Raw genomic sequence first — 15,222 nt, 5'->3', positions numbered from 1 at the left:
AAATGCGAAGAAAAAATTCAGGCATAGATTTATATATACAAAAGCCGGATTTTATGCATTGTCGTTTTGCAGAGAAAATACAATTTTCTTCCAAGGTTTATTACTTTTGTGCAAAAAATCCATATTTTTTATTAGCTTAATAGCTCATGAAATTCAACAATAGCACCATCTTTTCTCCCATCCATAGTATATATTCAGTAATTGAGTGTTTAAAATTTAAAATATCTTTCTTTTTTACATAAGAATGAGGTAACTGATAATAAATTAAAATTTAGCAATTGTCATAATTAAGCTGTCAATGAAAAAAAAAATCAGTTGGAATTTTTTCACCTGCAAGATTACATATTAAATTTTTCATATTTTTAAGTTTATAATTAATAATTTTTTTTATTTTATCGTAGATAAAAAAATACAAAATGCTATGTCTTAATTAAAAAAAGCAGCATTTTTTGGTAATCTTTCGTCTCTGGCTTCTGACGCCAATGCGCACCAAATCGTCGGGCTGAAGTTCCATCTTCCTGAAGCTCAGGTTCGCCAATTGGTCAGAGGCGTTGCTTCGTTTCCAGGCGTCCAGGGCCATAAGAAAGGCCTTTTCGACATTGGCACTCGTCTTTGAGGACGTCTCCGTGTGAAACTGAACTGCATTCTGCTGACACCATAGTTCAGCCCAGTCTTCAGGAACGTCCCTCGTGTGAACATCAGCCAGATCAAGCTATATATTTGTAAGAAAAGTTTTTTTTATAAATATGCAAAAAGAATTAATTTATCAAGTTTGATGTCTTTTGATATTTATTTTGTTTATTTTCCACTAAATTTAATATATTAAAATCTAAACTTTTCCCCAGTTCATTGTGTTTTGTGGGTTTTTATAAACAAATCTTTTAAATTTTCCAGCTATTAATTAAAAATTTATAGATGGATTTAAATGCTAAACTTTTTAATTTGTTATCATAAATAGGAAATATATTTAATTCTGCAATTCAGAAAATAAATTATTTTCTGCACACCTTTGTTCCAACGACAATGAAGGGAAAATTATCCTTTGGCCTGGCGTGAAAGAGGAACTCTTTTCTCCAATATGACAAGTTCTGGAATGAGTGTCTGTCGATCAAACTGTACGTCAGCATGCACAAATCGGCGCCTCTATAAAACGGTGTTCGCAAACTGCGGAACTTCTCCTGGCCAGCTGTGTCCCAAATCTGCCAATATCAACTTTGAAAATTATACGTTTGGTAATTTTATATGTACATCTACTTGTAAAGTATAAGAGTTATGGTCATCGTCCTCGATTTCCTTGGTCAAAAACTCGACGCCGATTGTGTGGAAGGCGTACAAATCGAACTGATCGTAGACCAGGCGACGCATTAGGCAAGTCTTGCCGACCCCCATGTCGCCCAAAATCACCACCTTCAAGAGTCGGCCGTCGAACTGCTTTTTGTCTCCACTCGTCACAGACATTAAAATTGGAATTTTTCAAAATAATATAAATGGGGCAGAGATTCGAGCACAATGAAATTGCTCACCGGAAAGTGAGAGCCCGACTGGCGCGGCTCGGCGTCATTGGACTATGAACAACACACGCAACGAAATAAAAAGTATGGGAGGAAATCACTCAATATCAAACAGGTGCCTGATTTCTGTGGAAGTAGAGTCACGCAGCAAAAACACACACGTTTAGCAAAGCAAAAAATATCTTATCAGGCTGAAATCCCCCTGCAGAAATAAGGAACAGACAGCAATGTTTTTTACAAGTTTGTCAATTTCCTTTTTTTTCTACCTCTATTTTCAGGCAAAATTTTTAAATTGATTTTTTTATTGTAGATTTAATTTTAATCAAAAAGTTCAAAATATTTTTTTCTTTAATGGTTTTTTGTGAGTTTTTTATTGGAATAAAAACCAAATTTTTCTAATTTTTGTCTGAATCTGTAATTAATCCTTAACTGTTGAAAGTATCTCTATGAAGGCCATAAGAAAGCTTGATAAGTAATTTAATAAGTATGATCCGTGAAATCGATGAGCGCACGTGGAAATTTAAGCACGAGAAGAAAATTTTTTCCATCGCGCCAATAATTTTGCCTCCCGCGTCTGCGCACTCGTCGTCCATTCCGCTCTAAGTATTTTTTTTTAATCACTTTTTTTATCAATTTTCAACATGGCCGACAAAACAATGCTGGATCGAAGCTGAGATTTTGCTTGTCCGCCTGATTTCGCCTTCAAAATCTAAATGCCGCACGTCAAGGACGCCGACACGTATTCTTGAATCGTTTTGATAAGTTCTGAAACATCAAGCAAAGTCCGAAACCAGGTGAGAAACACCCGCCGAGGTTGATTTTAGTTGGCAGTGCCCGGAAAAAAAAAGAAAGTTCACTCGAGTGGCTGCGATAAAATATTCATGACAATGTTTGTTTTATAAATTGTCTGTTGGTACTCGCGCGAGCAATCAGAATGACTCACTCTTTTTTTCTTCAATTCGGATAATTTTTTGCAAGGAGTGAAATCCAAACTGAGACGACAACCAAGTAAAATCTTATTAGAAAATTGATTATAATTTCTACTTTTAATTACTCAGCAATTTTTAATTTTTTTGCATTATGAATTCTTATCTTGAGTGAGAAAGCCACTTGTCTATTCACTTTTGTAAATTGATGAAACATTATTCTAAATTATTTACTTTTTCCAGAATGTATTGCCTGCAGTGGTTAATTCCTGTGCTGCTGATTCCGAAGCCTGTGAATCCGGCGCTGCTGCAGACGCACGTCATGTTCATGGGCCTATACCTAATCAGCTTCTTCCTCGAACGCAAGCCTTGCACCATCTGCAGTGTTGTGTTCCTCATCGCCGTCTCGCTCATCTGCTACTCGGGCTACAACGGTTTTGGTGGAAACTGCCTCTTCTGGAACTCCGAGTGCTCCGCCTCGGCCGAAGAGAACTGAAAGAGACAAACGAATAATGAAACGGAAAAGCAGTGTGCGCGTTGTGATATAAGAAACCGAGACTTTGCTTCAGGTCCCAATACAGAGTGGATCCTCTAATTCCTGTCATTGACAACCATTTACATATTTTGATGTTCGTCGATAGCCCTGCGCCATTTTTAATATAAATCGAAACCCTCTGTGCAGGAATTGGAAGGAAAATTTATTATGTTCCATCATTTGTTGATAAATTACAATAATTAGTAACGTTGAGTAATACTTAATTGGAAGTTTCTTTGAGCAAAATTAACCTTTGGAACTGCTTCTGAATAAGAAAGATAATTTTAGAAGATATCTTAACAACCCTGGCAGAAATAATAATTCAATAATTTGGTAGAAGTTAATACTAAATAGAGAAATCAATATTTTATTAAAAAGACCGGACAGACAATAAATAGAGAAAAATGGAAGATGTCAAAATCGGCGGAATGATCATAAAGTTTTCAATGAAATGCAGTTAATAATAATACACTTTTGTTACAAGATAATACTTTGCTCGTTGGATTGAAAAGAAGAGAAAGCTCCTCGAAAAAATGCGATTGTGTTCATGACAGTTGTTACGGGTGTCGCAGCATAGCAGCTGCTCTCGTTAGAAGAGGGTTGTTCAGGTCCTGCTCCTCCTCATCGGCCAGGGTCACCCTTTCCCAGCTCATGTGTCGGCTTGACTTTCTCAAGGCCTCCATTACAGCCTATTTGTAAAATTATAGTTAAATTTTGTATGTTTTGAATGAGTTCAAGTTTTGACCTGGACATATTGGCCGTCTTGGAAAGTGGCCGCATCAGCTACAGGTTCTTTGATCCAGCCTCGTCTGTCCTCCACACTTTGGAACGCCTCTCTCAAGGCTCCGACCATCTTTTGCAAGCCTTTCATGTACGGTCGCGGCAAACTTTCACTTCCAGTTGGCGTCTGAAACAAATTATTTAAGATTAAAAGCTTGAAAACTTTTAAATATCCATTGTTGAGATGCTAAAAAAAATTGCACACCCAAAAATATTAGAATAATTAACTTAAAATCAATTATTAATTCATGGATAAAATTGTTTCAATTCCAGACACTCCAGCAAATATTAAATTTAAAAAAACCTAGATTTTGAAAAGAATTTCACCAAATATTATGAAACTTTTCAGAGGCCTTAAAATCCTGCCATTAATTTTTATATAATAAAACAATTATTGATGTTAACCTCTAGGTCCTCCACGTCTAGGTAGAGACATTCCTCCTTGGCGTTATTTCTCCTGCCGTGCAGGTCACCACCTTTGACCCAGAGAGCTCCTGACTCGCCAGTTATCACTAGCTCCTGGCTGAAGGTACCAGCCTGGTTAGAGCTCATCAATTGTACAGTGGCCTAAGTAAACAAGGTCATTGATTATAATTTACAACATAATTTCAGTTCTAACCAAAAGAGGAGGACGGTCGCCAGTCAACAGATTGTAATCACTTATATGACCTCCCAACTCCAGCTGGAAAGTTGCGAAGTCCGGAGCTGTCACTTTTCTTATTCCCTGAACCTTGGCAGTTTCGCTCTCAAATGTCCGAATAACTCCATGAACCCTGCATTAAATGTTCAATAAATAATCATTTATGTAGTATCTTTGGAAGTCCTGAAACCTGGTTGCTTTTAAGCCAGTCAAAAATGTCAACAAGTCAACAACGTGGCTTCCAACCAAAGTCAGGATGCCTCCCCCCATTCTTTCATCACACGTCCAATCATAGCCTAAAAAATATTTAAAAATTAAACCACCTATGAAGGAAAGACTGATCGAATTATACCTTCCGACTCATCAATCAAGCTGGAAATTCTTATTCGGACATCGCAGAGGTCAATCCTCCGGCCTACATAATTGTCCCTGAGGCACTTCCTCATCAGCGTAAAGGCAGGCAAGAAGCGAAGACTGTGGTTAACTAAATTTTAAGAATGATATAACGCCTATTAAATATTTTCTAGTTGGAAATTAAACCTATAGAGATGAGAGACGGGTAGTATTGTGAAGCCTTGACCATTTTCAAAGCGTCATTTTGGCTGATCCCAGAAGGACGGTCGCATAGAACGTGTTTGCCAATGCCGAGTGCCTTCACAGAAATCTGTGCGTGCAAATGCGGCGAGCAGAGGACGAAAATCAGGTCTACATCTTTGCGCAGAAGGACTTCATCCACTTTGCTAGTGTAAAACGGAATGTTGAGTTCCTTGGCTGTTTGCTGTGCAGCCGCCGGCGTCCGACCCCAGATGGCCTCAATGACAAACCCTTTAGCTCTTAGAAAGGGCACGATGATCCGCACCACGCTGCCGGTGCCAAAAACGCCGATTCCGGGCAGCATTTTGCCTAATTTTAAACAATTTTCACTTCATTTCCGACCCAAATTCGCGAGGTGGGCGAGGTCCCGCCACGAGTTGGAACAACCACCAATCATAATGAGCTATTTAGTCACGTGACTAAAAACAGCCAATCGCGTATCACAAACACAAAGTCATTGGTGGAATCGTGAGCGGAGTTTGAATAAAGAGTTTAATACTGTTAACAAGAGTTTATTATTGATTTAGATTATAATTGCAAACATTCATATTAAAATAATAAAAAATTTGCCAAAATAATGTTATTTGAATTTTTATTAGTAAATATGAGGCAAATTTCAAAAGTATAATAGGTGGTACTAAATTGGAGGTACAACTCCTTTTTATGCACCCCTTGTCATTTGCCAGAATTTAAAAATGGCGCTTGGCAGACGATAAACAAACAGAAACAGGTGGCGTTGGTTGGCCTTTCGACGGATCCAAAGATAAGATAAAATACATTTAATTTCTGTCAGTGGTGCCTAAGTGTTGCCACGGGACTGTGCTGTCTGAGTGCGTCGTTGGAGCTGACAAATTCACATCTTTTTGGCGCTTGAATGAGGTACGTTTGCACATTTAACCGTCTATTGATTATGGTCCAGTTCTTCGCTGCTCAGCCAAAGTTTGCAACTTTGCATGCCGGTCGTCGACCCTTTGACTTTGCCCGGCGACTTTCCTCTCGCAGCTTCATTCCTAGGACAATCGCTGGCGGGTTAAGGCGTGACGCTGTATATAAAAGTCGTGGACCAGAATCTTAGCGAAGAATACGTAACTTCTCAAATGCATTATTGTTAACAGCTAAAAATTATTTCAAAATTTCCATTCTCTGCATTTAAAATAATTTCAGTGAGGATTAATTTTTCAATTCTTAGAAAATGCTATATTAAGTTACATATTTTCAGTTCATCTCAACCGTTTGTAGATTGAACAATTTTAAATTTTGAATTCAGCTTACGATTGCTTTAATATGAAAATGTTGATAGGAGTCAGTAAATTAAACCAAGAATATTTTCTGTCTTCTGTTTTTAGCGTCAGTTGCTAAGGAGAAGAGCTCTGAGTCGCTCAAAATGGGCTCTGTGAGGGAGGAAGAAATCGTCAAGTCTGTCTTTGGTAAGACTTAATTATTTTTTACTGTCTAATTTTTTTAAATCTCAATATGCACCTTGAATATTTGGATCTTAAATTCATCTCTAATTTGGATTAAATAAAGAAAAAAAGTTTTAATTAACATGATTTGCAAAGTTTTTTGCAAGGAAGGAATTAAATTTGAACATTTTAATCAGAAATTTTTTTTAAACTGCGCATTAAGGTAGGATCGAATGTGGTTGCGAAAACACCTGTTCTGCGCCGGTGGGGTTCGTGATTGCCCAAGCACGTGGCTGTGGAAAATCAATTTCCCTCTCCACCCTTGTCGTTTTTAGGAGGGTGAGCTGCACGAAAGACGCTGGCCTTACACGAAAAGTAGCGAATAGTAAAATTGTAAAATCAGTAGAGTCGACGTGCCGGGCCGAGTAGGATTTCTCGTCGCAATCTCTGGTGAAAGAAATTTGAAGAAAGGGTTTCTTTATCTCGCGCAACGCACACGCATCCTTTTTCCGCTCCAGCGTGTCACATTTTAGCCGGCTCGGGATTTCATATTATCCGCTTTTTACTGCAGAAAATTTATCTGCGAGTATCTTGTTTTATTTTTTTAAGTCTGGAAACTCGTCATCAAAATTCTTGCTGAATTAAATTTTCCGCAAAGAATATAATTTTTAAATTGGACAGCAACAATATCCTATTTCTGTGCTAAATGAATTGTGGTCAAATTTTTTAAATGTAAAACAACTTCAATTATTTATATTCTTTTATTTGATATTATGGCAAAAATGTAGAAAAATTTCCCTCGTATTTTCTCCCAGTGAAGTATAAAATCTTATTTTAATTTAAAATTTTTTCAAATTATTTCTACTTTATTGAAATTTTTAAAAATTGCTCAAATTGGCTCGAATATAAATAACTTCATATTTTTCTGTTCAAATGTTCAGATTTTATTTTAGACAATTTCTTTAAATATAAATTATTCATTGAGCAATTTCAAAAGTATCCCTTAGTACTATATATTTTTTTTTAAATATCTTAAATTATTATGTTCTCTTATGTTCTTTTATTTTAAATTAATTTATTGTGCATTTCATTTTTAATTTCTTAAATGTTTTGAACGATATTTTTACTTGAATCTTCAAAGCATGTTTATGTCAAATAAAACGCTTCCCCCCTGAAAATAACAACTTGTCAATTTCGATCAAACGTGACATTTGACCCAAATAAATAATGCTTTTCGCACTGAAATAGTTCACGGTCCGTGCGTTGTTAATAATTGAATACAATTTTGCGCAGCTGACAGCTGAATATACCGTGCGTAATTTCTATTTTCGAGTGGGCTCGTCTGTTTGCTTTGTCCTGCGATCGCGTGCCCCGGACGTCTTTTGTGAGGGTCATTGGTGCCAGGGTCGCGGCGAACGTCCTTGGGCGGGCGCGTGTCAGGCGCAGACGGCACCGCTCTCGCAAATCTGACAAAAAGGCAGACGCGATCGCGGATGAGACATGGGCAGGAAGGTGTCCCCGTCAGGGGGGCTGAGTCCAGCCTTCGTGGCTAAACTCAGCCGGGGTCACGACACCCTTTACCTTCACCAGTCCCTTCCCCACCAGAAAGGGAAGAGGAAGTTCAAAAACAACAACTACCTCAGAAAATTATCGGGTGAGTTTTGATACAAGTTTGAAAATTTATAAAAAATAATTTTTTATTTTTAATAAATAAAACAAGCTTAAAATATATTTTGAGAATAAATTCTTGGTGAAGCGTTTTTTCAGCAAATAAATTGAAAAGCTATGATTTTGAAATAAATGTGCTTTATGTCTTGTTAGGTTTTTTGAAGTGCTTTTTACGGTTTTTTATTCATTGATTTACAGAACAATTTTCAAATTTTGAAATTTTTGATCTGATTAATTCAATTCATTTTATTTTTCTCAAACAAGTTTTTATGGAGAGCAGGTGTATTATATTTATTTTCTGGAAAACTTGAAATACTAAAAAAAAAAATCAGGGAATTTAATTTTAATCCATCGTTTATTTTGCAAATTTAATTTATTTAATCATTAAATGCTTAAGTAAGTTTCAATTTCTTATCAGAGTGATCTCATTTGGCTCTTTCAGAGTCTCTTATTTCCGCTGCAAGAGTTTCATGACTCATATATAGTGTTAATTCGTTGTCCCAATTTGTTTTAAATTTTGAGCTTATTTCCGTTGAACATTGTTCCTCTGCTTTCCCTCCTTTTGTAATATGTTTTGTCTTTGTTGATTGTTTTTTTGCTAAACTAAATACATTTCATACATTGAAGGAAACACATTTTTGGCATCGTTATTAAATTATAAAAAATTCCTGTGCAGTCGTGGTGACCGAGACTGCATGCTAACGAGGTTGACTGATTGTGACAGTGCGAAACACTCACAATCAGGTGTGAGTCAGGGTTTGTCATCTTGCAGGACAGGTGGTGCTAATTGCTCGCGGCCGCAAGCAAACCTGATTACCAAGAAAGTCTTGGTTTGGTTTTGAACGAAAGTTTATTTTGTAAAAAAAAAAATATACAATTTACAATTTTAATAGAAAATTCATTAAGAGTTAAAGAATAAAAAAAGTACTTATAAACTTCCTTAATTTGAAAAAAAGTTTTTTTTGAAGATAAGGAACACGGAAATCATATAAGCGGTTGAGGGGTTTAATCTTTAGTCCTTCTGATAATAACGCTTTTTTAAATTTCTTTTTTATCTTAATTTTGATTATTTCAATTGGGTAAATTTTATACGAAAACTGCGTCTCTTTCTGTGTCTGCCTGGAAACAGCGAGTGCATTTTAGAATATCAATAATATGTTGCAAGAGTGGACTCTTCCTGCACGGGGTTAGTGACCCTTACCGGAATGCATTTGCGCACCCGTCGTGCACCCCCGTTCTTCCCTGCGCGTAGGAGGCCTGAAATGGGTCACGGCGCAATCACGAATGTGGGATCGCAAAGCAAGCACCCCTCGTCAAAAATTTACATCAAGTCGTGCACCTGCTCAAGTAATTTTGTGGCTCCAACCGTCAACAGAAGTTCTTAGTTTTTGTCCATCTATTGTTAATACCAGAAAAAATTACCCAAATAATAATAACTTCTAAAATTTATCATCAACTTTTGGCTGAAGTTGCAATCAACATTTAAATATGAATTTTGTTACAATTAATTAAATTTTTTCCTTATTAAATTGTTGTTTATTTTATTTTATTTTTTTTTCAAAAAAGTGTATTAATGGTAAAGAAATTATTGAAAATTCTGGAAATGCTCATCACTTTCTAAACACTAAAGAGTAATTCATGCAGCCAACTCTATCAAAGCAAACACGAGAGGCGTTCTGTTTATTTTCACTTGGAAGATAACACGGCCGGACTATCGCTTCATTAAAGCGCTTCGTTCTCGCCACGCCGCAATAAAATGGATTTCGCCCGTCTCGTTAGTCACCGCAATGTGCTTTTTGTCCCCGCACCGTTTTCGTATAGGCGCGACCTCGCCATTGCTCGATCAAAGGAAAGCCCTATTAAGTGATGAAATTCACATTATTTATGCACTTCTCGCAACATTGACACAGTAAAACGACCTGGTTGGAACCCGCAGCAAGTCGAAAGTTGATAAGAAGGAATAAAATTATTTCGATGCAACAAAATATAATGCATCGGTGGTTTATTTTGGTGCTGCAGCTGGGCAATATTTATTGTAGGCTTTGACACATCATCTTGAATTCCAGAGTAGTTTGTAACGGAGAACAAGAAGTCACCTTGAGAACGCAGGTGCAATTATTCCATTACGATTTTTTTCCACGAAACAACTCTGAGAATATTAAATTAAACCTCGTCAAGTATTTAAAAGGATGATTTATAAAAAAAAATCACAAGATATTCAACAAAAACTAAATTTATTTTTTCCTATTAATTTTTTTTACAGATAATATAACATTAAAATGTATAATTTTTTTCTTCATTTATTTAACAAGATTCTCAATCCAAATTTAATATAACTTAAACAAACCAGTAGCTAGCAATAGAATTTTAAAAATTTAATTTAATTATGCTTCATTGGACATGAGACTGAATAGAAATGGAATGAAGCTTAGTTTTGCTCCAGTGAATGCACATCAGCTAACTCTTCTGAGCAATTTCTAAATGAGCTACTGGCCTGACGCCATCGCCAATTCCAACCGACTCTTCGTCATTATCTCTTAGAGCAATTCTGGTGGGCGAGCTAAATTTAAAAAATTCTTTCGTGAGGGTCTAGTCGGTCTTTACGATAAATGAGACTCAAGACGGGTTTTTGTTAAATTGAGCTGCAGAATCGGTCTTCTGACCTTCTGCTGCTCAATTTTTACACGCAATTTTTGCTCGGCGTGGGAATAATTTCTTTTTTTTTAACTCCCAAGGTGACGTCCAAAATGAAAAAAAAAAAATAATAATTACATTTTTTATGAAGTTTTGCAAACGGGAAACAAAATAAGTTATTAAAAATTACATGTGTAAATTATAATTTATTTAAAAATTGTATTGATTTATTTAGTGAACAGGAATTTACGTAATTTTTTTTGAAAAGAAAAACGTCAAAAAAATAATTAATTTTAACAACATTTACTAAAAAGGACAAAAAATGATAAAATTATATTTTACTGTTTTTTAGGCTCGCCATTGAAGCACTCGCCTGACTTCCATGGCCCTTTGAAGAGACGCTCCTGCACAGATATTCTTTGTCTCTTTCTCTTCTTGGCCTTCATCGGCGGTTGGATTTTCGTCGCCACATACGGTTGGTCACCACTCCCTGTTCAATTAACTCCAATAATGATCCTGTATCTCTTTCAGCCTACCGCCATGGCGACCCTCAGAAACTCATCTATCCCACCGACTCCCGGGGCCTTAGGTGCGGAGTGGACGAAGAGGTCAAGGACAAGCGCTACCTCTTCTTCTTTGACCTGACCGAATGCGCCAAACCGGCCGTCCTGGCCACCGGCTGCCCCACTCCTCAGGCAAGACTTAAGTGAAATATTTTAGAGTATATTGTAATTTTACTTTAAATTTTACAGGTGTGTGTGAAGGAATGTCCGAAAGAGGACTTTGCTGCCTCCTACTACCTTGCCACAAACCGAGACCTGCAGGGCCTGAAGAATAAGTTGATCTGCAAATATGATGTTGACGTTTCCAGGATCACCAGCTTTGCCCAGGTCAAGCAGCATGTTGACAACAAAGAGTGCGCTGCATGGTACATGAACAGCTCATCACGTAGGTTTTTTTTCTCCATTTAAATGATTACAATTGATTTTTTTTTTTATAAATTACAAATATCAAAATCTGAGGCTAATAATTCTCTGTTTTCGCGGAAACCGGAACTTAAATAGTGTCTATTGCTCCTGGCAAACTGGACCCGAGCACAAACAAAACCCGTAAGTCAAAAGGTGGTTTTGTTTCGGTAACCCCATGTGTGTCTCGTGACGTCCAAGTTAATCAACTAAGGAGCATGGAGCTTTTTTTCATTGTTATTTTTTGTTTATGTCTCCGTTCAATCTTTCTGTTTGTTTTTGTTTTTTGGCCAGAATGGAATTTTGGTTTGCAGTTTTGGGCAGGTGCGTCGGCGATGGAATTTTGTACATGGTCAGTGACGACCTTTCCAAGAAAATGAACTTATCTATCCCCAACACCGAACAGACCGAAGTCAATTTATTAAATTCGTTTGGCGCTGGTTTTGCAAAGGTAGTGTTTTTTCCCAAAAAAAGTTAACTTGACGCCCGCTGCTGCTGCTTTGATATTTTGGTATACTTATAACATGCTTGGCCTGCCTCTGATTATGATCTGCATTTAGAGCATTATTTATGTCTGTGAAAATGATTTTAAAGCTTAAGGTTTTGGATAGCTCGGTGCTGAAATGTGTTGAGAGCGCTGATATAGATGAGCTTTTTTTAAATGTGCAGTTGCTGGACGGTGCATTCCATCGTTTTTCATCAAGGCAGGCCAGGAGATGGTGGAGTTGACGATCAACGGCCAGAGATATGACAAGGACAACATACAATCCAGTGTGATTAAGGAAGCCACCTTAGAGCTTGTCAAAGCTCAGGAGGTAGGATTTGTTTTTAACACAACACGACATGCTTTGCTGCAGCTTTATTAATTAACAAAAAGCTGTCAAACGTGTATATAGTTCGTTAATTTCCAAATTCATCTGTGAAAATAATTTTTTACCTAAAAAGGTTGGAGAGATGCTGCTGCAAGACTTGGCTGGATCCTGGCACGTGATCTTGCTGGGCCTGCTGGAGGCCATGCTTCTCTGCCTGGTGTACATTGTGATCATGCGATTCTTAGCCGAACCTATGATTTGGCTCTCCCTCATTGGCTCCATGATCCTCATGTCATTCTGTGAGTAGCATAAAACTAAATTATATTTATTTAGCCAATAAATCAAAATCTTCATAGGCATTTACTTTTGTTACGATCGCTACACCTACCTGAGCGCCGTCCCGAACACAAGCCTGCCTGACCCTACGCTGGGAGACATCTTTACTGGAAACTTCCAAGCCTACCTTGCGGTGAAAGACACTTGGCTCGTTCTTGGCATCATTGCTGCAGTCGTGCTGGTCATCGTCTTGCTCATCACCCTGTTCTTGCGCAACCGACTCAGAATTGCCATCGCTCTGATCAGAGAGGCTAGCAAGGCTGTGGGCTCCACCATGAGCTCCCTCTTCTTCCCAGTTGTGCCCTGGCTCTTGCAGATACTGGTCCTCTCCTTTGGCCTCTCCGTCATGGTCTACCTTGCTTCGACGGGAACCCCTGTCAACCGGGTCAAAGGAATGGATCTGGACAAAAGCTGCCAATGCCAAAATCCAAAACTTTATCATGTACAAGTACAATTTATTTTGTTTAACGTTTTGTCTAATTATGAATTTTTCAGAATCAATTCAATTGCGAAAAGGAAAGTTTCAAACGAGACTGTCACGACGCAAACTCTGGTGGGGAGTGCTTGACTGCTTCTTGCGCCTTCCACTCCTATGGTAAAGACGCCATCATCACCTGGTTCCACACTTACAACATCGTGGGTCTCTTTTGGGGACTGTTCTTTGTGTCTGCTTTCGGAGAGATGGTTCTTGCTGGTAAATATTTTGCCTTTATTTTTCTGAACAAATAGTCACAAATTTTTATTTTTTTAATATTAGGCACATTTGCTACCTGGTATTGGACTTTCAAGAAGGAAAATGTACCTTTCTATACTGTGACCAGCGCTTTCTTCAGGACAATCAGGTTAGTCCTTTATCCTTTTTGAATAAGTGAAGTCTTCACTTTATTGAAACTCAATATTTTAGATACCACATGGGCACCTTGGCATTTGGCTCGTTGATCATTACCATCTGTCGGATCATCCGCATGATCTTGGAGTGGATCGACCACAAGCTGAAGAAGTACCCAAACAACGGCTTTGCTCGAGGCATCTTGTGCTGCTGCAAGTGCTGCTTTTGGTGTCTGGAGAAGTTCCTCCGCTTTTTGAACCGCAACGCCTACATCATGTGTGCAGTGCATGGCAAGAACTTCTGCAACTCTGCACGAGATGCCTTCTTCTTGCTAATGAGGAATGTCGTCCGAGTTGTCGTCCTTGACAAGGTGCCATGTTACTTGATCAATTATTTTTTTTTTCAATATGAAAACTTCAATTAAATTTAATCTTTTATTTTAATTTCAGGTCACCGACTTCCTGCTTTTCCTGGGCAAACTACTGATTGTGTCTGCCATGTTCGCTCAGTGGTTCTGCATCATGAGTGGAAAGCTTCCATTCGCAATAGAGCACATTCCCACACTCAACTACTACATGGTTCCCGTGTTTGTCATCACCATCGGCTCCTATTTCATTGCCTCCGTTTTCTTCAACGTTTACGCCATTGCTGTGGACACCCTGTTCCTCTGCTTCCGTGAGTTATTTTTTTAATTTCACAAGTAAGTTATTTAAATAAAAACTAAAAAAAATTACAGTGGAGGATTCTGAAAGGAACGACGGCACTGCTGAAAAGCCATACTTCATGTCTGCAAAGCTGCTGCGGATATTGAGCAAGAAAAACAAATTGGATAAATTAGATTAGAGGGAAGTTTCATGTGTGCCAATATTTATATTTTTGTACCGATCTGAATGTTCTCGTTCTCTGGAACTGATGAAATTCCCAATGTTCCTTGTAATTGCAATTCCCTCGACTGTCGCTTGGCTCACTGTATAGGAAAATAGAACCCATCGTTTGATTGCTGAATTTTAAAATTTGTGGTACATTTCGTAGATTAGCCAATTGCATATTTCTTAATTTTGTACCAACTTCATACAAAATAATAGAGTTTGTCGTGGTGTTAAAAATTATATTCAATGTTGCAATAGACAAATATTTAAATACAAAACTTGAAAGAGAAATGTGATCTCAGTTCTAAGAATTTTTAAATATTTTCAATTTAAGCGACTCATCAAAATATTTGTACTAACCAATTGCAAAGATGTTAATGCCAAATTTAAAATGATAGATCACTCGAAAAGCGCAAATGGTTGTATTCAAACGTACTAATATTATGCATGTACGATTGCAATAATTAATAAATATAAAGTACGTAAGAAAATATATAAAATCAAATAGTTTTAGTTACAAAAAAAAAAAAAACATTTTAATTTAGTCTACATAATTCATTTATTTTCAACAACACCTGTACATATGTACTGATTAAAAGCTTCTACTGCTCTTTACCAGGAGGGGGTTTCAGGGGGCACTGGGGAGCCGTACAGGGCGCTCTTGTCCCGGAAAAGGGAGAGTCGCTCCGTTTCTAAGCGCTCCAGCTTCAATCCAAGGAA

The 15,222-nt window shown here is 37.5% G+C and overlaps 4 protein-coding genes across 8 annotated transcripts; 2 read left to right on the top strand and 2 right to left on the bottom strand.

Annotated features, from left to right (window-relative positions):
* Nucleotides 1–395: 395 nt before the first annotated feature.
* Nucleotides 396–3,187, bottom strand: LOC132204567 (ras-related protein Rab-9A-like). Of its 2 annotated transcripts, none has more exons than XM_059633151.1 (3): nt 1,249–3,187; nt 1,008–1,199; nt 396–712 (listed from the first exon to the last, which is right to left on the bottom strand). In XM_059633151.1, the coding sequence occupies exons 1-3, from the start codon at nt 1,456–1,458 to the stop codon at nt 431–433; spliced, it is 684 nt and encodes a 227-aa protein (XP_059489134.1). In that variant the 5' UTR covers nt 1,459–3,187; the 3' UTR covers nt 396–430. The 2 variants fall into 2 exon arrangements, with proteins under 2 accessions (XP_059489134.1, XP_059489135.1); XM_059633152.1 differs by having other exon boundaries at nt 1,255–3,187.
* LOC132204568 (bladder cancer-associated protein A) lies at nt 2,138–3,196 on the top strand. Of its 2 annotated transcripts, none has more exons than XM_059633153.1 (2): nt 2,138–2,305; nt 2,681–3,196. In XM_059633153.1, exon 2 carries the CDS (start codon nt 2,682–2,684, stop codon nt 2,931–2,933), a length of 252 nt encoding a protein of 83 aa, XP_059489136.1. In that variant the 5' UTR covers nt 2,138–2,305; nt 2,681; the 3' UTR covers nt 2,934–3,196. The 2 variants fall into 2 exon arrangements, with proteins under 2 accessions (XP_059489136.1, XP_059489137.1); XM_059633154.1 differs by lacking the exon at nt 2,138–2,305 and adding an exon at nt 2,371–2,519.
* A 105-nt stretch (nt 3,197–3,301) lies between these two features.
* Nucleotides 3,302–5,368, bottom strand: LOC132204566 (glucose-fructose oxidoreductase domain-containing protein 2). Its single transcript, XM_059633150.1, has 7 exons — nt 4,933–5,368; nt 4,745–4,876; nt 4,583–4,688; nt 4,372–4,525; nt 4,158–4,319; nt 3,718–3,879; nt 3,302–3,661 (listed from the first exon to the last, which is right to left on the bottom strand). Exons 1-7 carry the CDS (start codon nt 5,288–5,290, stop codon nt 3,530–3,532), a joined length of 1,206 nt encoding a protein of 401 aa, XP_059489133.1. The 5' UTR covers nt 5,291–5,368; the 3' UTR covers nt 3,302–3,529.
* Nucleotides 5,369–5,706: 338 nt separating this feature from the next.
* Nucleotides 5,707–14,989, top strand: LOC132204533 (choline transporter-like 2). Of its 3 annotated transcripts, XM_059633083.1 has the most exons (14): nt 5,707–5,865; nt 6,333–6,413; nt 11,044–11,166; nt 11,223–11,386; nt 11,444–11,639; nt 11,756–11,800; nt 12,326–12,471; nt 12,602–12,767; nt 12,825–13,246; nt 13,300–13,498; nt 13,562–13,646; nt 13,709–14,003; nt 14,083–14,308; nt 14,370–14,988. In XM_059633083.1, the coding sequence occupies exons 2-14, from the start codon at nt 6,371–6,373 to the stop codon at nt 14,474–14,476; spliced, it is 2,217 nt and encodes a 738-aa protein (XP_059489066.1). In that variant the 5' UTR covers nt 5,707–5,865; nt 6,333–6,370; the 3' UTR covers nt 14,477–14,988. The 3 variants fall into 3 exon arrangements, with proteins under 3 accessions (XP_059489066.1, XP_059489068.1, XP_059489067.1); XM_059633085.1 differs by lacking the exons at nt 11,756–11,800; nt 12,326–12,471 and adding an exon at nt 11,971–12,107 and having other exon boundaries at nt 14,370–14,989; XM_059633084.1 differs by lacking the exon at nt 11,756–11,800.
* The last annotated feature ends 233 nt before the right edge of the window (nt 14,990–15,222 follow it).

Source organism: Neocloeon triangulifer, unplaced genomic scaffold, assembly GCF_031216515.1.
Source record: "Neocloeon triangulifer isolate White Clay Creek 2 clone unplaced genomic scaffold, ASM3121651v1 ptg000022l, whole genome shotgun sequence".
Classification (NCBI taxonomy): domain Eukaryota; kingdom Metazoa; phylum Arthropoda; class Insecta; order Ephemeroptera; family Baetidae; genus Neocloeon; species Neocloeon triangulifer.
The sequence above is the reverse complement of the archived record's forward strand: the minus strand, read 5'-3'. Positions and strand labels throughout refer to the sequence as shown.

Coding starts and splice junctions, on each gene's coding strand:
- LOC132204533 (XM_059633083.1), top strand. CDS start 6,371: ATGGGCTCTGTGAGGGAGGAAGAAATCGTCAAGTCTGTCTTTG. Junction 6,414..11,043: donor AATCGTCAAGTCTGTCTTTG/GTAAGACTTAAT, acceptor ACTGTTTTTTAG/GCTCGCCATTGAAGCACTCG. Junction 11,640..11,755: donor GTACATGAACAGCTCATCAC/GTAGGTTTTTTT, acceptor GAACTTAAATAG/TGTCTATTGCTCCTGGCAAA.
- LOC132204567 (XM_059633151.1), bottom strand. CDS start 1,458: ATGTCTGTGACGAGTGGAGACAAAAAGCAGTTCGACGGCCGACTCTTG. Junction 1,200..1,248: donor CTTATACTTTACAAGTAGAT/GTACATATAAAA, acceptor TGATATTGGCAG/ATTTGGGACACAGCTGGCCA. Junction 713..1,007: donor TCATTGTCGTTGGAACAAAG/GTGTGCAGAAAA, acceptor ACAAATATATAG/CTTGATCTGGCTGATGTTCA.
- LOC132204566 (XM_059633150.1), bottom strand. CDS start 5,290: ATGCTGCCCGGAATCGGCGTTTTTGGCACCGGCAGCGTGGTGCGGATC. Junction 4,526..4,582: donor ACTGGCTTAAAAGCAACCAG/GTTTCAGGACTT, acceptor CATTTAATGCAG/GGTTCATGGAGTTATTCGGA. Junction 3,662..3,717: donor AAGACGGCCAATATGTCCAG/GTCAAAACTTGA, acceptor TTTTACAAATAG/GCTGTAATGGAGGCCTTGAG.
- LOC132204568 (XM_059633153.1), top strand. CDS start 2,682: ATGTATTGCCTGCAGTGGTTAATTCCTGTGCTGCTGATTCCGAAGCCT.